This window comes from Passer domesticus, chromosome 1 (assembly GCF_036417665.1).
Source record: "Passer domesticus isolate bPasDom1 chromosome 1, bPasDom1.hap1, whole genome shotgun sequence".
NCBI lineage: Eukaryota > Metazoa > Chordata > Aves > Passeriformes > Passeridae > Passer > Passer domesticus.
The window spans coordinates 31,072,969-31,097,774 of NC_087474.1; the positions used below are offsets into that span (position 1 = coordinate 31,072,969).

The window sequence follows — 24,806 nt, forward strand, 5'->3', positions numbered from 1 at the left end:
TCATTTGTCAGAGGATTATCTGGTACAAAGCAGATCTATACGCTTGGCTCAATCAAAACCTAAACATCAACCACCACCATGATGTAGCCATGGACGGAAGGACAGTAAATTCTGAGTGTTTCCAGCAGCCAGTTTCTAATGTCCTGGCAAAACCTCATCAACAACACTATAGTCTCCCCAGCTGCCAAAAGAATTGATTAGAGAATAGCTACTAGAATGACATAAGCAACTGAAAGCTCCTAACAGGAGATGCAGAAAAGTTTAGCAGAATGTAGGTTGAGAGGATCTGATACTTCATTTAATTAAAACAGATTGCATATAGTTTGATTTTTCTCCTCTGCCAAAGAGGAGTTGTCTCCAACAGCATGACAACTGCTAGTGCCAGAATACATGATAGATATCCCTAATGCACTCCAACCCTCCAGCTATATTCAGCTGGGGAATCTTCTGTGCCTGATGAGGATTATGTATCCTCAATACATTTCTCTTCCATTAACTCCTCCAGACTCACCCTGAACTCATGTAGACTTTTTCAACTGTATCACAGCTTCTGTAGTTTATTTTCAACCTGTAACCCTACAGTCAGTTACATCCTGATAAACATACAGCAAAGTAGCTGCTCAAAACAAAGCTAAGGTGAAAACAGTCGGAGAACATCTGCCTGGCCAAAGACCTCTACGAACCTCACAGAAGTAACTACAAGGTCTCAAAAGAGAAAATAGTCATGGTATCTCTTCAACCTTGATCAAGCCAAAAGGTACATCCCATGATGAAGGTTTCTACAGACCAGCAATATCTTTCACCATATCAGAGTAATTGGTTTGACACCGTGACATCCAAAAGGTTTTCCAGATCCACTATTCTGACAAAGAGCAACACTGATGCTCATGTATAATAGTATTTATCTGTGTGTAAATGTGAACCTAAAAAGCAGAAGAGGCGATTAAAAAGGAGTATGCCTCTGTGTGTGCAAGATGATTCCTCCTCCTTCTGAGCACCTCCAGTTAGGTCCATAAAGAATAAAACTGAGTGTGGTGAAAACAAGTTTTGACATGATGGAATGGCCTGCAGGACCTCCCTGCTGGTGCTTCCAGAGGCACAGAACTGTATTTCACCACTGGCCACAAGAGAAAAGGGAACAGAAGATATCTTTAACAGGCAGCAGGAAGAGCAGCAAAGACAGTTCGTGAGCAAAGTACTCGTGCCTCCTACACATACACTCAACACCTTACTCTAGGAGGCAAACTGGGAAACGGAAGAGTCTTTCCAGAGAATTTGAGAAAGGACATGGTGGAGGGGAACAGTTCCACAGGGCATGATGACCCACTACAACAGATCCCTCCTCTGCCTCTGCACAAGCTCTGACACACACCCAGCTACAACAGCAAAGGTTGCATTTTCTGCTATTTTATCCAGCTGAGGATGATGAGTAAAACCTACACCCCGCAGCTCCCTGTGCAAATGCAATCTAATCATCCATGCCGTCTTTGACAACTGTGCTACACCTGCCCAAAGAATGAATTTAAGAAAAAACACCATCAAGGACAAGGTCAATGTACAGTCTGAAGTTCAAGAGCTTTAAAAGAAACATTGGGCTCCCCTAGACAAGGAACTGGAGGTTTGTTTTATCTAAATGACTGAAGCAGCGGAGTGTATTCATGTTTACTATTCACAGCACAGAATCATCCAAGCGGGATGGTTACTGCAGCTTTTTCTACAAGGTGCTTTTCCATCTCCAAGTTCTTTACGTGTATTAGTACTGGACGTACCCCAAGACAGAAAGCAAAACATACGTGTTTGCTCTCCAGTTTTGGGAGTCACTGAACTGAGAAGGAAATCTAATTTTGTTACACTATATTTTCAATTATCTCCATCTCTGCTCACAATTTTCAGATAGTCCAGTGTGAAAGGCCAAGGACTGAGATGTCCAAACAGACTGAAAAAAATTATTTTACCCCATACTGACTTTCAAAATGTAACCAATTCTTTTAATGTATACTACCCTCTACTACACAATGCTTTCCTTTTCCCCAAAGCCCAGGAAGTATTTGAACAGCATGAAGTGAAGTACATCCTTAAAACAATTATAATACCCTTAACACTTCCATTATATTTTATTATCCATAGTCCCCAGGCATGCACACATGTAGATTTTCTGTGCTTTATAGATGTGGAAGCGAACTGCACTGCAGGCAGTCCCTGAGCAAGTCAGCATCAGAAGCAGACCCCCTGTTCAGGGGTCATAATATTTTTCTAGGAAATTAAACAAGCCAGAATTTCAGCTGGTCAGCATTTACTTGAAAACAGCTCACCTAAGTGAGCAACACTCCTGATGAAACCAGCTGGACAAATAGGGCTCTCAGCTTGGTGTTTGAACAAGCAAAAAGGCACAAAGAAAAGTCACTGGAGAGGAAGAACAGGCTAAGTTTTTTTTCATAAGCAAACAAAACCCTCTGAAAATTAACTTTGGATTAACTTGAAATATTTTGTTGAGGTGGGGGGAAAAAGGAATCTTTGTTTCATATGTTAGTGTTACTCCTTTCTCCAACTTTATTTTAAGACTTAAAATTTTAGTGTCATGTTTAAAAGGGAAGGTATAAAAATTCTAGCATATCCCTTTTCTTTCCCAAATACTCTCATTTTCAGGGTTTAAGTTATTAATCAGATTAAATAGAAGTACATGAAAAGTGTCATGCTCCTAAAAGTCCATTTCTGGGGGGAAAAGGCACATGCACAGAGCAGACAGGAATCAACACAGCGTACTACTAACGAAAACATACTGCTCCCTGGATGATCACACACTCCATGCACTTCAGGTGCCCAAAGGGAACAAGTGAATGAACAACCCTGCTGGACTCTTTGTATGACCTGCTCCTTGGAACACCCCACTAGGCACTTACCCTGCTGAGTAATTCCACCTGCAGGATAGTCCCTGCAAACCCAGAGAGGGCAGAGCACAGCATTCCCACTCTCCACATGGGACCAAGACACTGCTGTAGCTATACAGCATCCCCACACATCATCTTCTGCTGATCCAAGGTCACAGAATCATAGAATGGATTGGGTTGGAAGGGACCTTAAAGACAATCTAGTTCCAACCCCCTTGCCATGGCCAGGGACACCTACTGCTAGACCAGGTTGCTCAAAGCCCTATCCAACCTGCCCTTGAACATTTCCAGGGATGGGGCATCCACAGCTTTTCTGGAAAATCTGTTGTGGTACTTCACCACCCTCACAGTAAAGAATTTCTTCCTAGCAGAAGATCCGCTGGGTTGGCTCCAGCCTGCCTTGCAGACTCACCATCCTCCCTCCAGTCTTCCTACCAAGACAGATGGTACAAGAAAAACTTTACAAGATGACCCACAGGGTACCGGGGGGTGAAGCCATGGGTGACACCACCACTAAATCTGTCACACTGTGTTTGCTGGTCCGTAACACAGAACATCAGCAAAGGCAGGCAGAATCTCGCTGGAACTCTGTGAAACAAGAGAGAACCAAGGGTTCATCAAGCACAAGGAGCTGTATGACCCAGGAGCTACCCAGGCTTCTCACAGGGATGTTAACTCACCCACAGCAAATATTTACAGAGTAACTGTTGTACCACTCGCTTGTCAAATGCTCTCAGTAGTGGTGAGGATTAACCACAAGAGTAAACCTGAGGCTGCTCTGCATGGTGTCTCCCTGAAGGGCCATGAATTTGTTTTGTTAAAAGAGTGTTTCAGACCTGCCTGCGAACTGAAGCTGTCACCAGCAGCAGTTCTGCACTGCTTCTGTCCTCCTCACTGCACACTTATTCCATTTCTTTGGTAGCATGCTTCTAATGAGGAACAAACCTTACTCAATTCAGAAAAGGACTTTCTTCCTTGGAAGAAGGATATCTGTCACGAATATCCTCCTAGGGCAAAGCAAGACTTAGCTGTTTATCTGAATTCCCTCAGTTCTATGTTCATATGGACAACTTGGATTGTAATCAAGTAGATTACTAATTCACCAGAACAATAAAAATCATTAGGCATCTCCATACAGGTTAATCTTTATTTTGTGTGTTGAATGTATTGGAGGAAAAAAGATTACTGTAAAACTGGAATCTGAACCCACATTACTTAAAAATAGCTATTCTACTGTGCATTTATATCCTACCTTAATCCTAATTATCTTTCTTGCCTATATATCCTCTTACAACAAAGCATTCACCCAGGAAGTTTGGTTTGAAATTCACACCCTGGTATATTTCACAACAACTTCCCCATGCAGAGAAATCATTTATTTACATGGGCAAAGTACTGCAAAGTTGATGAGGGTACAAACACACACCATGCTGACTTCCCCCCAACTCTCTGCACAGGTGTTTATCAGGGCACTGAAACAAAACAGCAGCTCGCCTGATTCCCAGCACAGGCAGACCCATGTGGATCAACCCACCCCTTCGTTTGGACTGCTCAGGAGATGGGTTACAATCCCGTGTCGGCCTGCAAGTGACTGCCATTGATCTGATGGCACTGCCACCCCCGATATGGCTCCAGTCACAACTGGGAGAGTTCAGAGCCACGGGCAGCTGCTTGCCACTGCAGTTCCCAGCCACAGCAATGTCACGCTGTACTTCACCGGAGCACTGACTGCCCTGAGGAGACACACCCCCAGCCTTGTTAAAAATGGGCGAAATTGAGTGAGATTTGGACGGGGATCTCGGCCATGCCCACCTGACCCCACGGCCTCACTGTCAGGAGACACGCGAGGTTGAGGGCCAGGTGTGTGCATCCCGACTCCATCCCAGCTCCACACGCTCCAGGGCACGCTGGAGTTGGCTGCTGGAGCCCGCGTGTGCAGCGCTGCCGGAGCTGTACCTGCTGTGCGCGGAGAGCAGGCATCAGCCCGCACGAGGGGAAAAGGGGGAGAGCCACTCGAGGAACCCGGAGATGGGACAGGGCCGCTTTCCCACCCTGGCATCTCATGTTACACCAGAGCTGGGAGCGGCGGCCGGAGCCCGGGACCCCCGTGGGACTCTGCCGGTGGGTGCCGAGGTGTCCCCCGGCTGCTGCCCGGCCATCCTCCCTCCCTCCCTTCCTCGTTCCGCCCGTGCCCCCGCGCGGGGCCAGCGCCGAGAGCCCGCGGCCTCCCGCGCACCGCGGCCCGGGCCCCGCAGCCCGGCGGGCAGGGCAGGGCAGGGCAGGGCAGGGCAGGGCGGGGGCGCTGCCCCGGGCCGCCGGCGGCTCCCTCGCTCTCTCCTCACTCACTCACTCACTCACTCACCCGGCCGGCGGCGGCCGCGCTTTTCCTCCGCAGGGTCAGCCCGCTCCGCAGCAGCGCCGGCAGCTCCCGCAGCTTCTGCCGCAGCTGCACCGGCGGCGGCGGCTCCTGGGCTCCGCCGCCGGGGCTCCAGCTTCGGGCCAGCTCCGCGCCCTCACACGGCGACGGCATCTTCACGGAGCCCACGGCCATGCCGCATCCCTGCCGGGCTGCGGCGCGCAGCCCCGCTCGCCGCCCGCCCGCCTTCCGCGGCCGCAGCCCCAGCCCAGCCGCGCTCCCACCCACAGGCAGGCACACGGCGGGCGCTCCCCCGCACGCAGCGCGCAGCACTCGCGCACCTTCCCCCGCACGGCGCGGCCCCAGCGCCGCGGGCAGCCCCGGGCGGCGCAGGAAGCCGCGCCGGCCCTGCACCGCTCCCGCCCCGCCGCTCCGGCGGTGATAAAGTGCAGGTAATGAGGAGGGTGGAGGAGGCGCGGGCGGGAAAGGCAGAAAGTCCTGTTAACTCCTTTGCGCTCAGGGATCCGCCGCCCGGGCTGTCCCCACCGGCCCCGGCGCTCCGCACCGACCCGCACCCACGGCGAGAACACGGGGGAGAGCACGCTCAGAGACGGCGGCTGCGAGCAGGGGAGAGAGGGGTTCGGGCTCCTCCAGGGGCTGGGTGGCCTGGGCTTCCTCCTGGAGGATGTCAAGACGGGGCTGGAGGAAGTCCCAAGCAGCCTGGTGTGACCGCCAAGCACTGAGCCTGCCTGGGCTGGAGGCCCGTGCGTTCCCACTTGCCCGAGTTACCCTCTGGTCCAGTGGTTATTTATGGCTGCAAGGGGTGAAGACCTTCTCTGTTCCCTTCCCAGTGGTTTTTTGACTCAAAGAGGTGTTTCATCCTCCAGTGCCAGCCAGCATTGATACTGCAGAAACCAAGCAGTTCTTCCCAGGTCAATTACTTGCTTCCAGTCATTCAGGTAATCCTTGCAAGAGAGCTCTCAATGGCAGAAACCAATTCCCTTACTGTTTGTAAAAGACTAGTCTAGAATTCAGTTCCATGAGTTATGGGGACTTTATTTAGTCTCTGGAGCCTGCCTTTTCTAACTCATGGTACAGAAATTGCTTCCTCTCTGCCAGACTCTATTATCTCTTACTTAGACCACAGAGCTGATGGTTATGTGGGTCTCCCTTACATATCTTCTGCCTCAAAGCTATAAGTAAGGCTGACTTGCTCATCCAAGAGGAGTTTACCCGTGCCTAAATGTCAGAGTAAATTACATTAATAGTCAAGGCAATTTCACACCCATCTTAGAGAGAGCTGTTGCCTTGTCCCAGCCAAGAGGACCCACTGGTTTCAGGACTCCCCCTAGTACTCCTCCAGCCCCACAGGGAACTGGCTTAACCATGACACTAACCTTGGGAGGAAAAAAGTAAAAAGAAGAGGTTGTTTTCATCACTGATGTGCTCCCTAAACCAGCTCCTCTGGGATCACAGGATCATCCACAGTAGAAAGAAGTCAGGTGTCCCCAGCCTGTGTCAGGGTGCTGAGACAGAGAACAGCCTCTTCCAGCATCAGTGTGACATTGAATTATCTGTCACCCAAGTGCAGCAGCAGCCTGGCTTTTCAGCAGCACTGCCCTGACCACAGGCTCCCGTGAAACAGTGATCCCTCCTGCAACTCATGGATGTGTTCCTCCCTTTGCCACCCTTCCACGGGATCTGGTAACCATCAGACTGCATTCAGCTGATTGATCTGGTGGAAAAATAACACCTCAGAAAATAATGGATTTTCCATTGGCCAGACAGCTGAATTGATCCACCTTGTGACCCCACAGCTGCAGGATCAGGGAAGGCAGAAACCTGGAAGTGAGGTAAAGCAGAACTGCTCCTTTCAGAAGCAGTTAAATCAACTTAACTGCATCCTTTGTGCATGATTTGATGAGCAGTGTGAATTGTGCCAGCCTGCTTACTCTTGAAAGGGACAGGGTTTGCTCCAGCCACGTTCTGGCATAACCTCCTTTCTGCTGCTAGTGCCCTTTACATTAGCCAGATCTGAAAGTGTAAAAAAATAATCACATATTTTAGCAGGGTGATACAGCCCATTGCAATGATGCCTTTTGCTGACACAAAAGGCAGAAAAGAGACAGGATAGTGACAGCCTTTAGAAAAAAAGTGCTCAAATGCCAGAGAGATCTGGGAATCCCAGCTGGCAACATCAGCACCAACACTTCTGCAAGGACAAGGGTGATTATGACAATGCCAAACACTGACGTGTCCCAAATATTTCTATTATTATACTTGATTTGTGTTTTCCAACTGCCCTGCAATGTAGTTTTGACAGCTGTGTTGCCTGGCAGCCACTTTGTCACAGCTCAGGATGTAATTATGAAGAGAAGTGTATCTACACCCAAAAGAATAATGGATCCTTAATCTGTGGTCTTCACACAAGGACCATGTTCTTTGTCTGAGTCTTTAGGCACTGCTACAATACAAGCCCCAGTAAGACAACTCAATAAAATGGGACTTAATGTGACAGACTGGAGTATAACCAGAAGTAATTTGATTATGTTAAGAAAGGGTAAAATGATGCCAGTGCTCAATTTTTTTTTTGACTAAGCAAGATAACATGTAAACAGTGTCAAAAGAGAAATTAATATGCCCTGCGATATGTTTAAAAATTATCAGCTGCCAGACAGCATAATATAGACTCTCAGTTGTCAAAAAAATTGAGTAGATAGACCTCTCTATCTGTTCTATCTCTATCTATTGTTTGGATCATTCCAGGTTTTCAGAGGATTGTGGTAAGAATTGTCTAAAATTAAATTTTTTGTTGCTTTTTTTGTTAAGCCACTGAAAGTTTAGCATGGTGAATGAGTCTGGGTTTTTTTCTGCACAGGAAAGGGGTGGGGATCAGAGAGCAAAATTAGATCTGGTGAGGAGGTATTTAGCAAAACAGTTTCATTTACAAAACCCAGAACAGTGTGTTGCAGCCAAAATGTTGTGTTCAGAGCATCTTGCTTCCAGTGAACTGTCACTGAAGGCACAGCAGAGCTCTGAGGGACTGTGGTCCCCGTTCTCAGCAGGCTTGGCCTGCAGGTGGTCTGGATTTCCTGCCTCTCATGGACACCAGCAATATCACTAAAGGAATATCAGATCCACTGACCGTGTGCAGACATTGGAGATTTCCAATTCTCCAGACTCAACACTTATAATTTGGCCCAATATAAAGCAGAACTAAGGACACACTCTATCAAAAAATCTAAACTTGAATGTACCTTCCAGAGTGGAGTCTGGACTAGGCTTTGTTCCCTTACTTGCAAGAGTCTTCATATAAATATAGAAACATCTATGTTTAAATAGATACAGGATGGAGTCTGGAGACCTAAACAACTCTACTGCACTTTGCAGATGTGAAGCCTGGGAGTGTCTGCTTTTTGAATATGTTTGTTTTTCTTTCATGGTGTAGCACAATCAAAAGAAATGCAGTAAAAACAATGCAAGCTGTTTCATGACTGTATGTGTTTCACATCAGTTTTTAAGTAGATCATTGCAAAAAGAAATAATTACTTGGTATCAGACACTTTCTGACAAAGCATAGTAAACTCTTATTTTGGACTTAAAGTATCAGGAGTTCTTGACTCTGTTGGAATAATTGATAGATGCCACTTCAGTTTTCCCTGCGTGAAGCAGAGATAGGCAGTGCAGAAATAGAATTGCAGAGTACTGGTGTGCAGGAGCCATATGTCACTGACAGGCAGCAGTCCTTTTTGAATATTTTGTCTCCCTGACTTGGCAGGAGGCATTTAGAAGAAAGCAGGTTTTTTTGCAAAACAACACTGCCCTATACACAACCAGGAAAACACTACTTCCCCTTCCCCAGGCAGTCCTCCTGGAGTGGGGATGGGGGTGGATGCTTTCCTACTCTTTCAGAAACTGAATTGATTTCCTTCTCCCCATCTCTTCAAAAAGCAGGCAAGCACGTTTTCCTCCATGACACCTCTTTTCCCATTCAGGAGGAGTGAGCTGTGTACTGCCCACCTTCTGTACAACATCCAGATAAACATCAGGTCCCTTTCTGTGGGGTGCTCTCCTGACAATTGTATCCTACAAATTTTAGTTTGCCAAGTGTTACTCTGGGCCCAATGCACGTGAATTGCCGAATGTCCTGTTATGCTCAGAGATTCTGGCAGCTCTCAGGCTCCTGACATGGAGAAGCTTGGCCTGGCAGATGTTTATTTCTAGCTCTAAACACAACATGTGTAAAAGAAAAGGGCTGGGGAAGACTTTGCTCCATTCTGCCACTTCAGTGCCTCACAGCAGTCTCAGGACACATTTCCCAGTCCCAGGAAGGGGTGTGTGCCCCTCATCACTTCACCCACAGCACAAGGGCAGCAGGTTCAGGCACTGTGCTGGGAGCTGGAGAGAACACTGCAGAAGTCTGGGCACCTCTCACCTTTTTCTGCTTTGGCAACTCTTCATTGGTCCACTCAGCTTCAGGACAAATCCAACCTGTCCACACCTCAGAGCTCCTAGGGATCTGCTTTCTGGCCAAATAACTTGCTTGAGACTTTTTAGAGTCTGGCTGAATAACTTGCTTGAGTTTTAATCTCCCACCTAATCAAAGAGTGGGACCTCAGTTGCATTCTAAATGTTGAATTTCATCAATTTACTATGGATACAAATAGCACAAATTCATTATCAGATTGAGGGCATGTATGTGGGCAGTGTATACTTTTAGAAAAAAAAATCTATTTCGTTTCTGAAGTAATTTTTTTGAAAAACACTTTAGTACTGTGTCATCATATAGACCAAATATTCAGTGACCAAAGTGCAGAAGTACTGCTTGTAGTTTTTACAAAATGTGAAAGATCTGCAAAATGTAATGAATTCTCAGCAGCAGAAAGATACCAAAATGGGAACAGGGGACAAAGAGGCAGGAAAACAGAGCAGGATGTGACTTGAAAGAAAGCAGAACAGGAGAATAACTACAAAAGAGAGGGAAGAGGTTAAAGATAAAGGAGATGTATGAGTAGGTGAAATATTTCAAGTAGTTTCATGATTTGTGTGACTCATAGCTGGAAGATCTGAAGCTGCCTCTCTTAATTCAACCCCCAGTTTTCACTTGACAGCCTTTGAGTCTCTTCGAGTTCAGCATCTGACCCTTTCTCCCTGCACCTCACTAAGAGCCGCCTGCCCCTCTGCCCCCAGCACCTCTTCCAGCCTTCAAAACTCTCAGAGCATCTTCAAATGGCTGCCCAGCCTGTGTCCTGCCTGTGAATCATCCACGGAATTGGGACATGATCCCTGCTACTGACTCTTCAGCACTCAAAGGGAAGAGAGCTCAGGAGCATCCTGAGCCATGGGTTTGTGGCTGCTCTGCTTTGAACCCAAATTGTGAGAGGACAGGTGTGCAGGAGGGTGTTTGAAACCTTAAATGGATCTCTTTGCATTTCCTTTAGCCATTCAGCCTTTCTTAAGAATCACTGAGCCATGATGATACGGGCAAAACTAATGCAAATACAGCATTGTATTTACATTGTTTGGTGTGTAGCAAATTTTTGCCTTCATAAAAACCCACGGAGGAATGCATTTGCTGTGGTAAATGTGATTTGCCAGAGCTAATGAACCTGACTCAGCTCTTCAGTTTGATTTGTCTTTTTAACATACTTGGTATCAGGGGACCTTATGACCCCTCAGGGAAATTAAAACTCTTAAAGCTCATCTATCTGGCCTATTCTGTCAAAAGAGTGTTGTCATTGAGCTATTGCTCTTTCTCTTACAGGCCAAAATTCAGCTCCAAAGCCAATAAGATCCTCAATGGAGTTTGTTCAGTTTGGTTGGTTAGTTGGTTTTTAAGTAAACATAGAAATCTCAAAATGGCAAATCGTTGTCTTTTAATTAAAAATTTAAAAAGAAAACACAGAAATTAACCCATGGAATCGGGGAGTTTTTCTGACAGTTACAACTGAAAGTCAAGTTCATTTACCCCCCAGACACATAGGCATATACATAATTTTTGGTTTTTAATGTGCAATGTGAGAAGCTTTACATACATTAACAGAAAAGATTGGGTAGGAAATTTTAAAGGAGACAAATTGCAATTAGGTGCTAAATTCTCACAGGCAATGGAAGATTTCCCCTGTGTGATTAATGGTTAATCTGCAAATGTATCTGCTTCCTTAGCTGTTAAATTCTCTGTTTATGTTTAAATTCATGTTTTCTATTTTATGCTTCTTCTCCATATGTGGGTGAGGACATTTTAGATTCATTTTGCAAAAATTGTATTTAAGATACTGTGCTGCCTCTTTGAGCATCTACATCTCTCTGTGAGTCTTCAAATGCTTAAGCTCATCAAGCACATTTTTGAGGTATTGAAATCCAAAAACTGTTAAGTCCTTAAAAGTATTCTGAAACTAGGCAGTCAGTTAAGAGCTGTGGTTAATGCTTCACTGAGGTAAAAAGTGCAGCACTTCATATGAGACCTCAAAGTCCAGATAAGGTCTCAACCTCAAGACACAAATCCATACAAAATCAGGCTTCATTGATCCCCCTGCTCAGAGAGCCACTGCAAAAATGAGAGAGAGAGAGAGATAGAGAGGTTTTTATAGCATACATATGCCCAGAGTGTCTACTCAGCTTTCGTATGAGAGAGCTACTGCTTTCTCATATGACTATATTATCATTTGCAAAAAGAGATATTTGCATATATGTGTACACAGATATGAAATGTCACCTTTTGTTTTAAGTACAGTATCTCTTGCTGCCTCCATGTGAACAGACCTTAGCCCCACATAATTTCTTTGATGAAGGAAAAATACAAAACTACATGCTAAACATTTTGATCTTTCAGCATAAACCTGGATATATGTTGACAAGCTTTTCCCAGGGATAGTAACATCAGTAAAATATTTTCATTCCAAGTTCCTGAGAGGTTGGAAAAATCAACAAAAGAATAGCATGAGAGAGATTGCCAGAAATAATATTACCATTTTAGACATGAAACCATCTCACAACATCATGTGAGTATTGAAATGCTCTAAAACATTTTCTTTAATTTGATTTGTTTGTATTTGTTCTGGGTTTTGTTTTGTTTTAACTATGGCTGACTTTTCCCGCTGAATAAGGGGACTGCAGCTGTTGAACCAAAACAGTGAAACAGATGACTGGAAAAGAAAGTCATGTTCAACTGGGGCTTCAGAAGACAGTCTGCGCTGTACAAGGGATGGTGTAGGACCAGATAGGTTCCTCTGGTATTGTTAAGAATAACATTAAAGGTAATGAAGTACAGCCATACCAGCACTAGTAATGAGGCCATGGATAAATCCAGGTGGCCGTAAAGGAGGACAGCTCACTCCAGCAGGTCTGCTAACATGAGCAAAAGTCCAGGGAGAGATACTGCCTTCCACATCTGCCAGTGCGGGAAGGCAGTGTCCATGTGCTTAGGGTATATTAAATGGATTTGAATGGATCCACACAAGGGCATTCTCAACTCTGTGTCCAGAGCTACAGCTTGATGAGCCCTCAAATCCACCAGCACTCCTGGCATCCCTGACTATTCACTTGTCCTGTGGGATATCTGCTCAAAGGCACTGTGGGAAAACATGATCAAAGAAATCTTGTCATTCAAGGAAGTAGCAAGGGCAGGGTTGGGGAAGGAGACCTAGCTGGCAAAATAGCTCTCCCCGTGCTGAGATATCCAGCACACCTGGAGAAAAGCAGAAATTGTCTTTGTCCTGCCCATCATAATATCCGCCCCTTTCAGTATCCTCTAAGTGTTTACAAACACCTCTGGAGACTTCTGAAAGGCAACAGGAGTCAGGGAGTTAAAGAAATTAGTATAGCAAACCAGTTTGTCCTACGACTCACATCCAGTTGAGAATACTCGTAGAAGAATATGGATGTTGGCTTGTGGAGAGGTGGGTTTTACTGGAACCTCAGCTAGAGAGGTGTATTTCTGCATGCAAGCAGTACTAGCTCTGGGGTCTGCATGCATTTATCTCTCAAAAATGAGTTTAGATTACCTGGAGCAGCCAGAATGGTAAAACAAGGTTCTTACAGTCCAGTCTCCCAACAGGCTGCATCAGCAGCCATGTAAAACTTGCTGGAAGAGAGTCATGGTAAGCACACAGTACTGTGCATGCAAAAGACACAAGATGGATCTTTCTTTCCCACAAGAAAAAACTGTTCCCTCTCACTGAAACCCTGAAAAATGCTTTTCTTGTACTTGGCTTGCAAGACATTTACAGTATTTTCTGAAAATTGGATACACTACCATTAGTAAACAGTGTTATATCTGTAACTGTAATGAAATAAAATTGTACATTTATATAAAGATAAACTATTTCTAGCAAAATACCAAACCAAATTAATCTAATTAATAAGTTGCTACTGAACATAGTGATTTACAGACAAGCAATCATAAACTATCTAACAATGTATTAGGCAAACAACAGCAGTTATCAAAGGAAATGTGAGTTGTTTTGCCAACTAGAGGACTTGGCTAAAGGAATACATTTGTAGCTGGATCTAATTATTGAATTAGAGCTTAAAAAATGCTGTTATGGCAGCCTGCCTGGACTGTTGTGGTTAGACAATAACAATTCTTCCCTTTTCTTCCAGTGTTTTCATTCATTTATGGCACAGTTTTTGAAGAATAGAGCTTGGAAGCCAGTCCAGTATCCCACATCACAATTAACAGTCAAACCTATAGGACAATAATAAGGACATACATTATTGCCCCAACTCTATATATGACTACCTCAATAAAGTCAGGTGTTTACAGCTAGATACTTATTTCTAAACATTGTCCTCAGCAACAATTCTAGAACAAAACCCTAACAGATACTACAGAGAAAAATATTGGCTTACATATTTGAGTTTCTCTTTCCCAGTTCTTGCCAAACTGTATTTGTCTCAGGGAGACAGATCTGCAGTTTGATTAAGACCTAGGTAGTTTTCTGGTAATAATAAATTAATGGACTTGTAAACTACTTTTACTGGTGTGTAGTGATTCAATCTATAATACTGTTTGGTTCTTCTGACTTGTTAGAAGAGAAAAGAGTAAATACCTGTTGTAAATCTTTCAAAGGTTAAAGTGTCTCACTTCCCACAGATTTTCAGCAAGCTAATAAAAGGCACCTGGGAAAAGAGGAATATGGGTGGCTGGAGAAGGCTGATAAAAACAGGATGAAACTTAGTGAGCCACCCTGAAGCTTGTATTAGGCTTGTATTACAAGCCAAGAACATCTTCCTATCAGCTTTCACTAAAGCTGAAAGTCAGTAAGAACTGATTATTAATTTAGTAATTCATGAAAAATTCTATTTTGGCAAGTGAGAATGCGGTCTGAATGGGAAGTTATTAAAACTAATTGGGTCATGTAACACCAGACATCTTGTCTCTGAGCCCCACTAACAAAGCTGAGCCAGCCTGGGGAATGGCTGAGAACTTACTCTGTTTTAGAACTTTGAAGCACATTGAATCTCATTAATACCCAAATAAATGCATTTCAAAATGGAGAAAAATATAATGGAATCAGTTCCTCACTCTGATTCTTCACCTTTGGGTTTTGGCCATCTGTAGTCTATCTACATAAGAACCACTAAACTGGGCCCCCTTTCGTGTCAATGGAGAGAAAGAAGCCTTTGTAGGTTTGAATTCAGCCACTGCGTTTTGAATTATCCAGGTCTTAAAAATAACATTTTTATCTCCACTGACTATAAAGTGAAATAAGGCAAGCAGCTCAAACCTAGGTAGCTGCACTGCAGACACCTAAATTTTGCTCTGGATTTTCATTCACATTTCTATAAAATGGGAAAAAAATATAATGGGAGAACGTTTCCTATCCTTCATCCAAAGGTAACAAAGATCTTAGGTAAATGCCTAACATAAATTCCCTACATATTCATTGTCTTGGATATCAGCTACATGCCTTAATTAAATAAACAGGGTTTATCTTTCATTACATCACAAGAAAACATTAATTACTTTATATTAATTTAATTTAATAAATTAATTTAAAACTCTTTGTTAGGATCTCCCAGACAGACTTCATGTCTGAAACCTTTGTCCTACCCAAGGTATAGAGAAAACAGTACCTGTAAGGTAAGGCATATACAAACAGAGCATTTGTTGTTTAACCTGTTCTCTGGAGGCTGTGTTGCTATGGATGAATACGCAGCACTTAGACTGAGGACACCATTCAGCCTCACTGTGTTTTTCAGTTAGTAGGCACAACAGAAAAGAGGAGCAGTAAAGAAATGGGAAGTGAAATCATGTTTGCACTCTGCCAAGACTCTAGCATTCACAGAAGAACTCACTGGTAAATTGAAGGTAGTGAAATAAATCAGTGTTCACCTAGTTTCAACAACACTGTGGTGAGACTGGCAGACTAAACCTGCCAAATTCTTCTCTTTTGCTTCTTTAGAACTGCCACAGTTAATTTCTGGTCAAGCTAGCCAGGTGCTGCTTGCCAGCCCTGCTATGAAGATTATGATCATCACAACCATCATTTCATTAGGACACCAGCCATAAGTCCAGAGCCTCTGGCTTGGCCACAAAGACGGCAACTACCAAGGTCTGCTAAAATGCAAATGTCTTCTTCTCCAGAGGAAAACATGAGGGGTTTATGGGGCATTAGCACTGACAGCACTGACAATCAGCACACTGACTACCATATGGCTCTGTCTTCCTACCATTTGCATATACCTCTCTTGCTTTTTGCCACTGTACAAGTTCCCCTGCCAGAGGCATGAAACCAAAGAACCAAGTGGCAGAAAATAAAAGCTGAGGTTGTCCCATACTCCCATAAAACCTTCCTGCCCACATCCCTCCACTGACTCTGCCAAATCTCACCCCAAGCCTTCCTATGATTCACTGATGATTTAAGCAGCTCTGAACAGATAGATTTTGGGATCAAAAGACTGTCAGAAATGCAAAGTAGCACAAAAGGACACCACTACAGCCAGCATTCCCCCAAGGCTTCCAGTGCCCATTACCTTCAACCTGCACAAAGTTTCACATACTGAGGAGAGGGCATGAACCAAGAACTTGACTAGAACAGTTACTTTTCCTCCATCAGGGTAAGCTGGTGCCACTGGACAGAAATAGCTGACATAAAACCCACAGAAGTCTCTCTTCAAAGACGCTATTTGGCATGCAAAGTGTCCTGGGTGCACGGGTAAAAATCTACATTGACTGTAGATTCTGACTTCTCCATTCTTCCTGAAAAATAACCCAGGATTAAGTGTAGCCTTGTATAAATGAAGCTGAATGGGTATTTTCAGATCCAGGACTTGGATGAGAAACAATCTCAGTGGAAGCAAAATCTCCTCTAGTCAGTGGCTACACAGTAAACATTCTTTCTCACAGTCCTGGAACTACCTAAAGCATTTGATGCCATCTTAGAGGCACAGTTCCTTTTCCTGAGATAAAAAAGCAAAGGTCCAGGACAATAATCTGAAATGGTCTGAGCTTTTTCTGCAGCAAAGCACTCAAAAAATAATGAAAGAAAACTGCAGCTTTATCAGAACCTATCACACAGCTCTTTTTCAGTGTCTACAAGCAATCACTACATACAGTAGTTGGAAAACCAAGACATATGTTCCACCTTGTTACTTGCAAAGTCATTTGTATCACCTTTCCAGACATTGCATAGCATCATCTAGCAGTCATCCCTGGCTGGCCAGGAAACTTGTCTCTGGTAGATTATAATCTGTTTTTAGTAAGTCATGCTTTGATCATCCATCAACTGACTATAGCATGCAGTGTATGTTCACAGGAAACTGCAATTGCTGTAAAACAGTGCCAGGCACCTTCTTGGAAAAGCAGGCTCTCACATGCATGCCACGCTTTGCTACCAAAAGAAGCCATCCTGGTGTACACAGTTCTTCCCTCAGGAGGAATACACAGTAAAACACACCATGGACCTGAGTCAATTTATGTAGCACAGTGCCAGATTGTGCCCTGTAAGAGTCCCACATAAGTGGGGGAAATATATGTTTATGTGCACTCATGCTCAGCTGAAAGACTGCAAGTGATGACAAATTGAAATTATTTTTGAAATTGATTTCAACACTTGATTATGCTCACAGTTAAAACTGTGCTTTTTAGAAATATATTTATAACAGACATTTTAGTCATCTAATTAAAATATGATTCAGAGCTCATGAGCCTGAGAGCCTAACTGTACGTCCAAAGGGAAAGACTTGAATACTAGCACATGGCTCAGGGCACCTAAACATTTATGTAGAATCAGATAGTGTAAATATCTATCTTTGCCTTTGTTAGTTTAAGATAACCTAAAGCCATGTTCCAGTTCAGGTTGGCCACCTTAACATAATTACTTTTGATATAGCAAGGAAGTTGAAGCACAGCAAAGCCATTGTGGATGTAGTGAGAATCACACTACTGCCACATGCAATCAGTAGCACAACTGGAACTTCAGCCCACAGTTCTGCTCCTTGCTGGCTTGGGATAGGCTTAAGTACATACTTATACTCTGCTCAATGGGGCTTGAAGAAACAGATTTCAGCTGTTACAACAATGCTTTTGTCTCTGGCACACATCCATGAAAGGGACTCCAGCTTCTCCGACTTCCTGAGCATTGTTAGTTTCCTGGAAAATCTGGAAGCATCATAACATTCTTCCCCATTTCTCTGCCAACCTGTGCTGCAGGGCAAAGGGTTCAAGTGGTTTCATTCACTTTTATCAAGTGTTTCTCCTTTATTTCCAAAAAAGTGTAAAGAAATCTCTAGGAATTCTAGATAGCAACACTTAATTTCTTGTCTACTGTCCCATGGCAAAACTTAGCATTGCAAAAGATTTGCCTCACATTCACACTGACTTCAGTGCCTATTTCTTCAGTCATTAAACTCATTTTATGTTTTTAATAGGTGTTTTCCAGCATACCCCGTGGAGTATGACTTTGGGGCAACTCTGGTGCTGGCCTTCAGGATGCAATGCTGCCCTCATAGCAGTGCAACACTGGCTTGTGCTGGTGTAGCCAGGGGGCCTGGAAGTGATCAAAAGCCACTGAGATTTCCACACTGCTGGCAGTGGCTGTGTCCCCTTATCTCCCACCCTCATCCTTCTCCCATTTTATCCCAGCATAAGGCTCAGGAGATGAAACAACTGACCATACAGAATTATCTCAGGAGGAGAGCAGCCTTCAAGGTCAGCACAGGTAGACAACTTGCTTTTTGCTCTATTAACAACACAACTGTTTCAGTTTCACATCTCACTGGCAAAATCAGGAGCAGAACGACTTGAGGCTGCCTCAGCTTTCTGAATGTTTGAGCATGTGTTCTCCCTCTGCTCCCAGGTGGCTTAAAAGCACAATCACTGTCTTTTGTTGACGATGTTTTGCTCTCTGAAAGATTGAATTCTACATCCTGGCTTTCAAAAACCCAGTTCACAGTGTTCTGTCTTTGCCTGCTCAAGTGCATATAGAAGCAGTAGCAAAATGCCAGCTGGGAGTGAGCATAGTGTGACTGCTGCAGTTTTGACACTCAGCCATGCAGAAGGCTTTGGTCCATACAGGAAATAGTTTTCTAACTCCTCCACCTACACTTTACTGTTGGAAATTCTTTGCAGGTTTTTTCCCCCTCACCTGAAGCTTTACAAATGAATCACCAACATAAATTGGACTCTCCTTATGAATCTTTTAAATAGCCCAGCTAGAAACCATTTCATATTCAAGAGAAGATGAGGGGAGAAGAGTTAAAACCTAAACCCCCATTGATAGGCTTTTAGAAAAGCATGTCATGCTACAATGTCACCTTACCTTTGCTCTTGAGGCTGACACTTCTGAGAAAAATGTATAATGAACACAATAATAGTGCACAGATATATTCACACAACGTATGCACCCTGAGGGTGTGCTAAATTTTACTTACCCTTATTTCCTTTGTTTTGTGTTTTTTTGCATGCCCCTCTAACTCCCTATCCTTAAAATCTGCACCACATCTTAGGACAAACTGTGACCTTGGTGTAGCTTGCAAGCTCCCACTATTACCTGCCCGGCAAGAAAGAGCCAGAACAACTGTTCATTACCATCAGATATTAGTACTGTTCATTACTAGCAGATTATAGTAATGTTAATTGCTATCAGATTACAGTACAGGAAAAAAACAGGGACCAAGAAGTGCCCACCAAATGCTGCTTTGAGCAATGAGGCATAAAGTGTTTCCACCATCTTGGGCTGGTCAAGATAGTGAAATCTGACCACACCATAAATTGTGAATCTGGAAATATATGGTCCACCACAACTCTCAGCAGTCTCAGAAAATAAGAAAGTTACCCTAATCAGAGAACTGACATTTCAAAAGATCCCATGAGACACTGTTTTGTAAATGTGGGGTTCAGTATGAAATTATTTCATTTTGACTACACAACCTGATTATCAAGCAGATATGTAACATAAAATGAAATAATAATGCTACTGTTCCTCGTAGCCTTTAATAAAATCCAAAACAATGAGTGCTTATAATATAGTGAAGCAGGCTATTTGATACTACTGAAAAATCTATAAACCAAGCACAGTCAGGTATTTCTTTTCAACCTGCCCAAGTTCTATCAAAATTCAAAGGCTCCTGTGAAAATTTTGTATTTGAAAAAAGGATGCTCTGCTGCAGGGGAAGTCTCTTTTCTTAGTCAAACAGTGAAACTACACAGAGTAGCAGAAGTGCTTATAGTGTCTGCTAGCTACAAATATTTTTGTGTATATACAGGTCTTATTCCTGTACAAATCCATAACTTGCTGGTCTTGGCTTTGGTCCCTTCACTTTCAACCTTAGTCTTTCCCACACTCTCCTTTCTCAAAGATTCCTGGAAACCCAAAGGAGATTTAAACAAGAAAAATAAACTCCTATCAGTCTTTGAGAAACACAGCTATTTTCTCAAAAAAAAATCTCAAAATGGAAAGCAGGCTGAATAATCAGATTCTGATTTTATTTAGACAACTTGTTTCATTCTGCAAGTCCTGAGTATTCTGCTCCAAGTTACCTCCATCACAGGAGGCAGAAGCAGTAGCAAAATTTAAGCATGGTTCAAAAATGACCAATACAAGATGGAGGAGAAGCTGGACCATTGGGTTCAAAAGACAATTTACCAGTCAGTACAATTAGCAGCTTTGTGAATGATAATACCAGTGCTGGCACCGTTAAACATCTTCCTCAGCCACCTGGACAGAGGGATGGAGTGCACCCTCAGTAAACATACAGGTCAAACCAATAGAGCCAGCTTTCCTCTGTGGTGTTAGTGAATCCATTGTGTCCAGTTTTACATCTTCCAGAAGAGAAGTGAGATCCAAAAAATGGTGTGAGCTCAGCAGAGGGCTGCATAGATGAGTGGGGCTGGAGGCCCTGCCAGCTAAGTGAGGCTGCAAAAACTGAGCCTAGAAGAGAGGTGGCTTCATGGTGAACCTCACAGCAACCTAACAGGGCCTTTGGAGGACTACAGCAGAGATGGGTCACTCCAGAGGTGCACAGTAAAGGGATGGCAGGCAACAGAAACAAGTTTCCGCAAGAGAATTTCTGCTTGGTTGGATGGATGGAAAACAATTCCACTGTGGATACAGTTAAGCAATGAAAAAAACCACAATTTCTATAGTGATACTCAAGTTTAACTACAGGGTCTGAGCAACTTGTGACATTGAATCTGATCATGTTCAGAGCAAGGGCTAGGAGCAGAAGTCCTTTTCAACCTAATTTGATTTGTGATTCTGTGGCTTTCTTAGTCTGTAAAATAAAATTAATTTCTGCTTTTGAATGCTTTATATGAACTTGTAAAGAAAAGAAAATGAATGCCTTAAAATGTAACCTTTTAATTAATACACTCAGGTAAAATGAAATTATTTATGATTTAATGTAGAAGTACTACACAAGACTTTAATCATGCAAATGACAGCTATTGCTTCCCTTCTCTACAGGTTCATAAGCTGCACTCATCAACATAATAGCTGATCAACTTCTCCTAGTGCTCTAAGCAGCGTGACTAACATCTGGCATGTAGTTTGTCTCATGGTTACTGGCATTCTCTTCTATCTGTTTAGATCTTTACTTCTTTTGTTAGGGACATTCACATAAACAGGATGTTTCTCTTTCTGCCTGTGCTGATATCATATTGATGGGAGTTCTCCTGCAATAGCCATTTTTGGCAAGGTAACATTAAAGGCTGTGATTACCAGCAAACAAAATCAAACCTGCATTCAAAACGACAAAATAAAATGGAATCTTGTCCAGATCCTGTTAGAAAAACTGCTCTCTGTCTCCACTTTATCTGATAGCAGCAAATGTAATTTGCACAGCTGTTCTTCAGGGACTTACACAAAGGCTTCAGGCTCTGGGAAGACCTAACCTTTGTTTCTTTCTGGGCTGATTCTATCTCATTTTTATAAGGTCATAAATCAAGAGAGGAGAAAGAGAAAATATATTTGGGCTTTTGAATGCAAAATTAATTAAAAAAAAAAAAGAAGCTGTAATTTAAAGCAAAGTTCTCCCCCTCCCCCTTTTCTTCCTAAGTACAAGCTCCCTGCTGTACAAATCAAAAGTATACACCGAGACAGTGCCTAAATCTTTTATGAAATGGGCCCTTCACTTGCACTTCAATGGAGCTTGCTGTGCATTAAAATTTCTTCTAATCGCAGAAGGAAATAATTCTGCAACTAGGGCACAGTGCTTCCTCCTGCACCTGGTATTTGGGCTGGATATGGGTTGGATGAGCTATAAAAGGGAAAGAGAATTGATTTTGGTGCCTCTTTGCTGTCTTGTCATGGACCACTAGACCTGAGGGTCACTATAGCCCTGTAAGGGCAGAAAACATGTTGGTTTTGAGACCCATAATGCTCCTATGCTTAATCCTTACCTGCCCACACTGTGCTGCCTCACCTGCACTGTCCCCCATCCTGCAGCAGGCATGTGGTAGCATGGGGATAGTTAAGCAATCCAATCCTCAAGCCAAGGTGGGAAGTAAGCCAGCAAGGGTGGCCAAGATCAACATCTCTGGGTTGCCCAGGGACACAGCTGCTTGCCAGTATTCTCCCACAGGCAGCATATGAAATTCCCCATGGGAAGGTATGTTTTTTCTCAGATCAATGCCTCCGGGTGGTCCCTTAGCTATCCAATGTACTCATCTCACGGATTAAGGACACAAGGGATTTTGACATGAGATGGGCATGCACCAATGTGCCCAGCTGTGGAGATTTGGATTCTTTGATGTCAAGCATATTCTTTTACTCAGCTCTCTTGCTTCTCTTCAGCCACTTTGTTGTCTGCACAAAAGTTCACCCCACTAATCACAAGGGGATGTATAATTCCTACCTGGTTTTCCCCAAATACTCCCTATTGCACAATATCCTCTAAAGCCTGGGAGGCATCTCTGCAGTCCCTTCACTCTTCTGAAGGCATCTGAGGGTTGAAATAATTTCTTCATTCTTAAGTTTTTGACATTCATAGAGCCCAGGCAAGACCCACTCAGATCAATGCAGCTTATAAGGGTGTGCACTCACAGATGTATTAGCACCAGCCTTCAAAGAAACCCCCTCAAGGCCAAAAACAACAAAAAAAAGGGGTCTTCAAAGGACCACAACATAAGGTCCCATGCTTGCTGCAAAAAATAGTAACAGAAAAATCTGATTCAAGGAAGACACCGAAGTAGACTCAGCTGAATTCCCTAGGAAGAACAGATTCCTCCAACATGGAAGGGATATTTTTTTTCTAAATGGTAGGTATGTTCAGTAATGCAAAAGCTGCACTATCATCATCCAAATACTTGTTTTTATCTCTGAACAGGCAAGTCTGGCTCTGTTCAGTCACATCCTGCTTTACTATTCACTTCCAGTGCGGAATCCTTCCCTACATGGTTTTGAGCTACCCATGTTACCTCTAATGCACCCTTCCTTGTATTGTTTAGGTATAAACTTCACTTATAGACTGATGGGTAGAGCAGGGAAAAGCCCTAATTTCCTTATACTTTAACCAAGGAGTATGTTTTACTTTCTGTTGTAGTTCTTTTTTTACCTGGCCTCATATATGAGATATAACTTGTGCTTAGAATAATTTTTCATCATTGAAGCCACCAGTGAGTTTATTAAAACTGAAAAGGTGATACCCTGTATTATTTTATGTATGCTGCTTTCACTTTATGAATTTTTTGTTGTTGAGGGTTTTTTGTTGTTTTTTGGGGTTCTTTTTTCGAGAACTTGATGCTCACTATGATAAAAACATGTCCACATAATGTTGCAGTATGCCCACATTTCCTCCTGGGCTGTTTTTGTACATTCTGCATCATATTTTATTTCAGCTTGTTTCCCTGTGTTCAGAAGCATGTATCCACACTGAATGGTTTTGTGAAGACTTGTACTGAAGCATAGAGTTAAGATCAAGGTTCATTTACACTTCTGAGGTGCCACTGATAATTTTAGAAGTTTGCAATGTGAGAAAAGATATTTTATCTCTTTTTCTCAGCCCATATTTATTTGGAATGTTAGGAGAAAAGTTTTAAGAAATAGCACTGAACATCTTGAATTGCAATTTGATCTTGTCTACGTAGTTTGTGCCCAGCCACTGGATTCTCTGAGAATTTGCAACAAATATCTGCCACATAAGGCTAGGAAGCTACATGCCATAGCTGCTCCCCGTAGTCATCCCTCCATTCTCATCTTCTAATGCTAATTAACCCCAAACTCTGCCTGAACAGCTGAATAATGACCACCACATATACAGGCAGATAGATGGGTAACCCCCTAATACGTCTTTTGATTTCCATATCTACCAGAGTAAGGACTCACTGTCTAAAATGGCCTTTCTTATAGGTTTGTTCAGTAAAACATCTTTAATTCTGTTCCAGCTTCAAAAGACAGCAAAAGGTATCTTTCATGCAGTGACTAGCAAACAGCCATTACCTAGAATTTATTTTTTTTAGAGTAGTTTATCAATTCTGCACAGATACCACTGTCTCTTTAACACTAGCAGACTTCAGTTCGCACAGTGGGCTATTTTTTTTCAGAAATCATATTCCATTGTCTCTGCAATCATTGTCTGTTTTCATTTTCACACAATTGCTGCTTTATTAAGCAAAGTATTTAGAAAGTTCCTCACAAAACCTTTACACTGAGTGCTTTTCAAGAATTAAATGGTAACAGAACAATTTCTCTCCTGTCACTAGAATGTTAATTAGCAGGCAGTTTTTTTTTTTTTTTTTCAATCTTCTCTCCTCAAGTCTGTATGTGTTAGTTAAGACACCATACTGATGTGGGCGGCAGAAGAGCCAGAACAGAATAAAGAAATATTAAACCAGCACATTGCCTGGCCTAGTGAAGGGACACACGAGAAAATGTTATGGTGGGAAATTCTTGTGAAAGAGGAAGCCAAGAAATGAAAGACAATTTTTATAGTTTACTTTGGACTGTCTTAAAAATATCTGCTCCTGGGTTTATACTCTGCAGACCCAACTGCATAATTTCTCATGGCACAGCATCACATTAGAAGGCAACAACAGCAGAATGAAGCCAATATTGATGCTGTGTCAAGTCAACCATGGAACAAGGTTCACACATTCAAAATTATTGCTTCATTACTCATAG

The 24,806-nt window shown here is 43.1% G+C and overlaps 1 protein-coding gene and 1 long non-coding RNA gene across 2 annotated transcripts in view; one reads left to right on the top strand and one right to left on the bottom strand.

Annotated features, from left to right (window-relative positions):
* RAPGEF5 (Rap guanine nucleotide exchange factor 5) overlaps positions 1-5,741 on the bottom strand; it is a 155,552-nt gene extending 149,811 nt beyond the window's left edge. Inside the window, exon 1 of the mRNA XM_064412141.1 lies at positions 5,251-5,741. Coding sequence (XP_064268211.1) covers positions 5,251-5,439 — 189 coding nt within the window. The 5' untranslated portion in view covers positions 5,440-5,741. The remainder of the gene's footprint in view (positions 1-5,250) is intronic.
* The window catches only part of LOC135296156 (uncharacterized), a 28,618-nt gene continuing 9,392 nt past the window's right edge, over positions 5,581-24,806 (top strand). The window contains exon 1 of the long non-coding RNA XR_010358216.1: positions 5,581-5,696. This is a non-coding gene — a long non-coding RNA (uncharacterized LOC135296156). The remainder of the gene's footprint in view (positions 5,697-24,806) is intronic.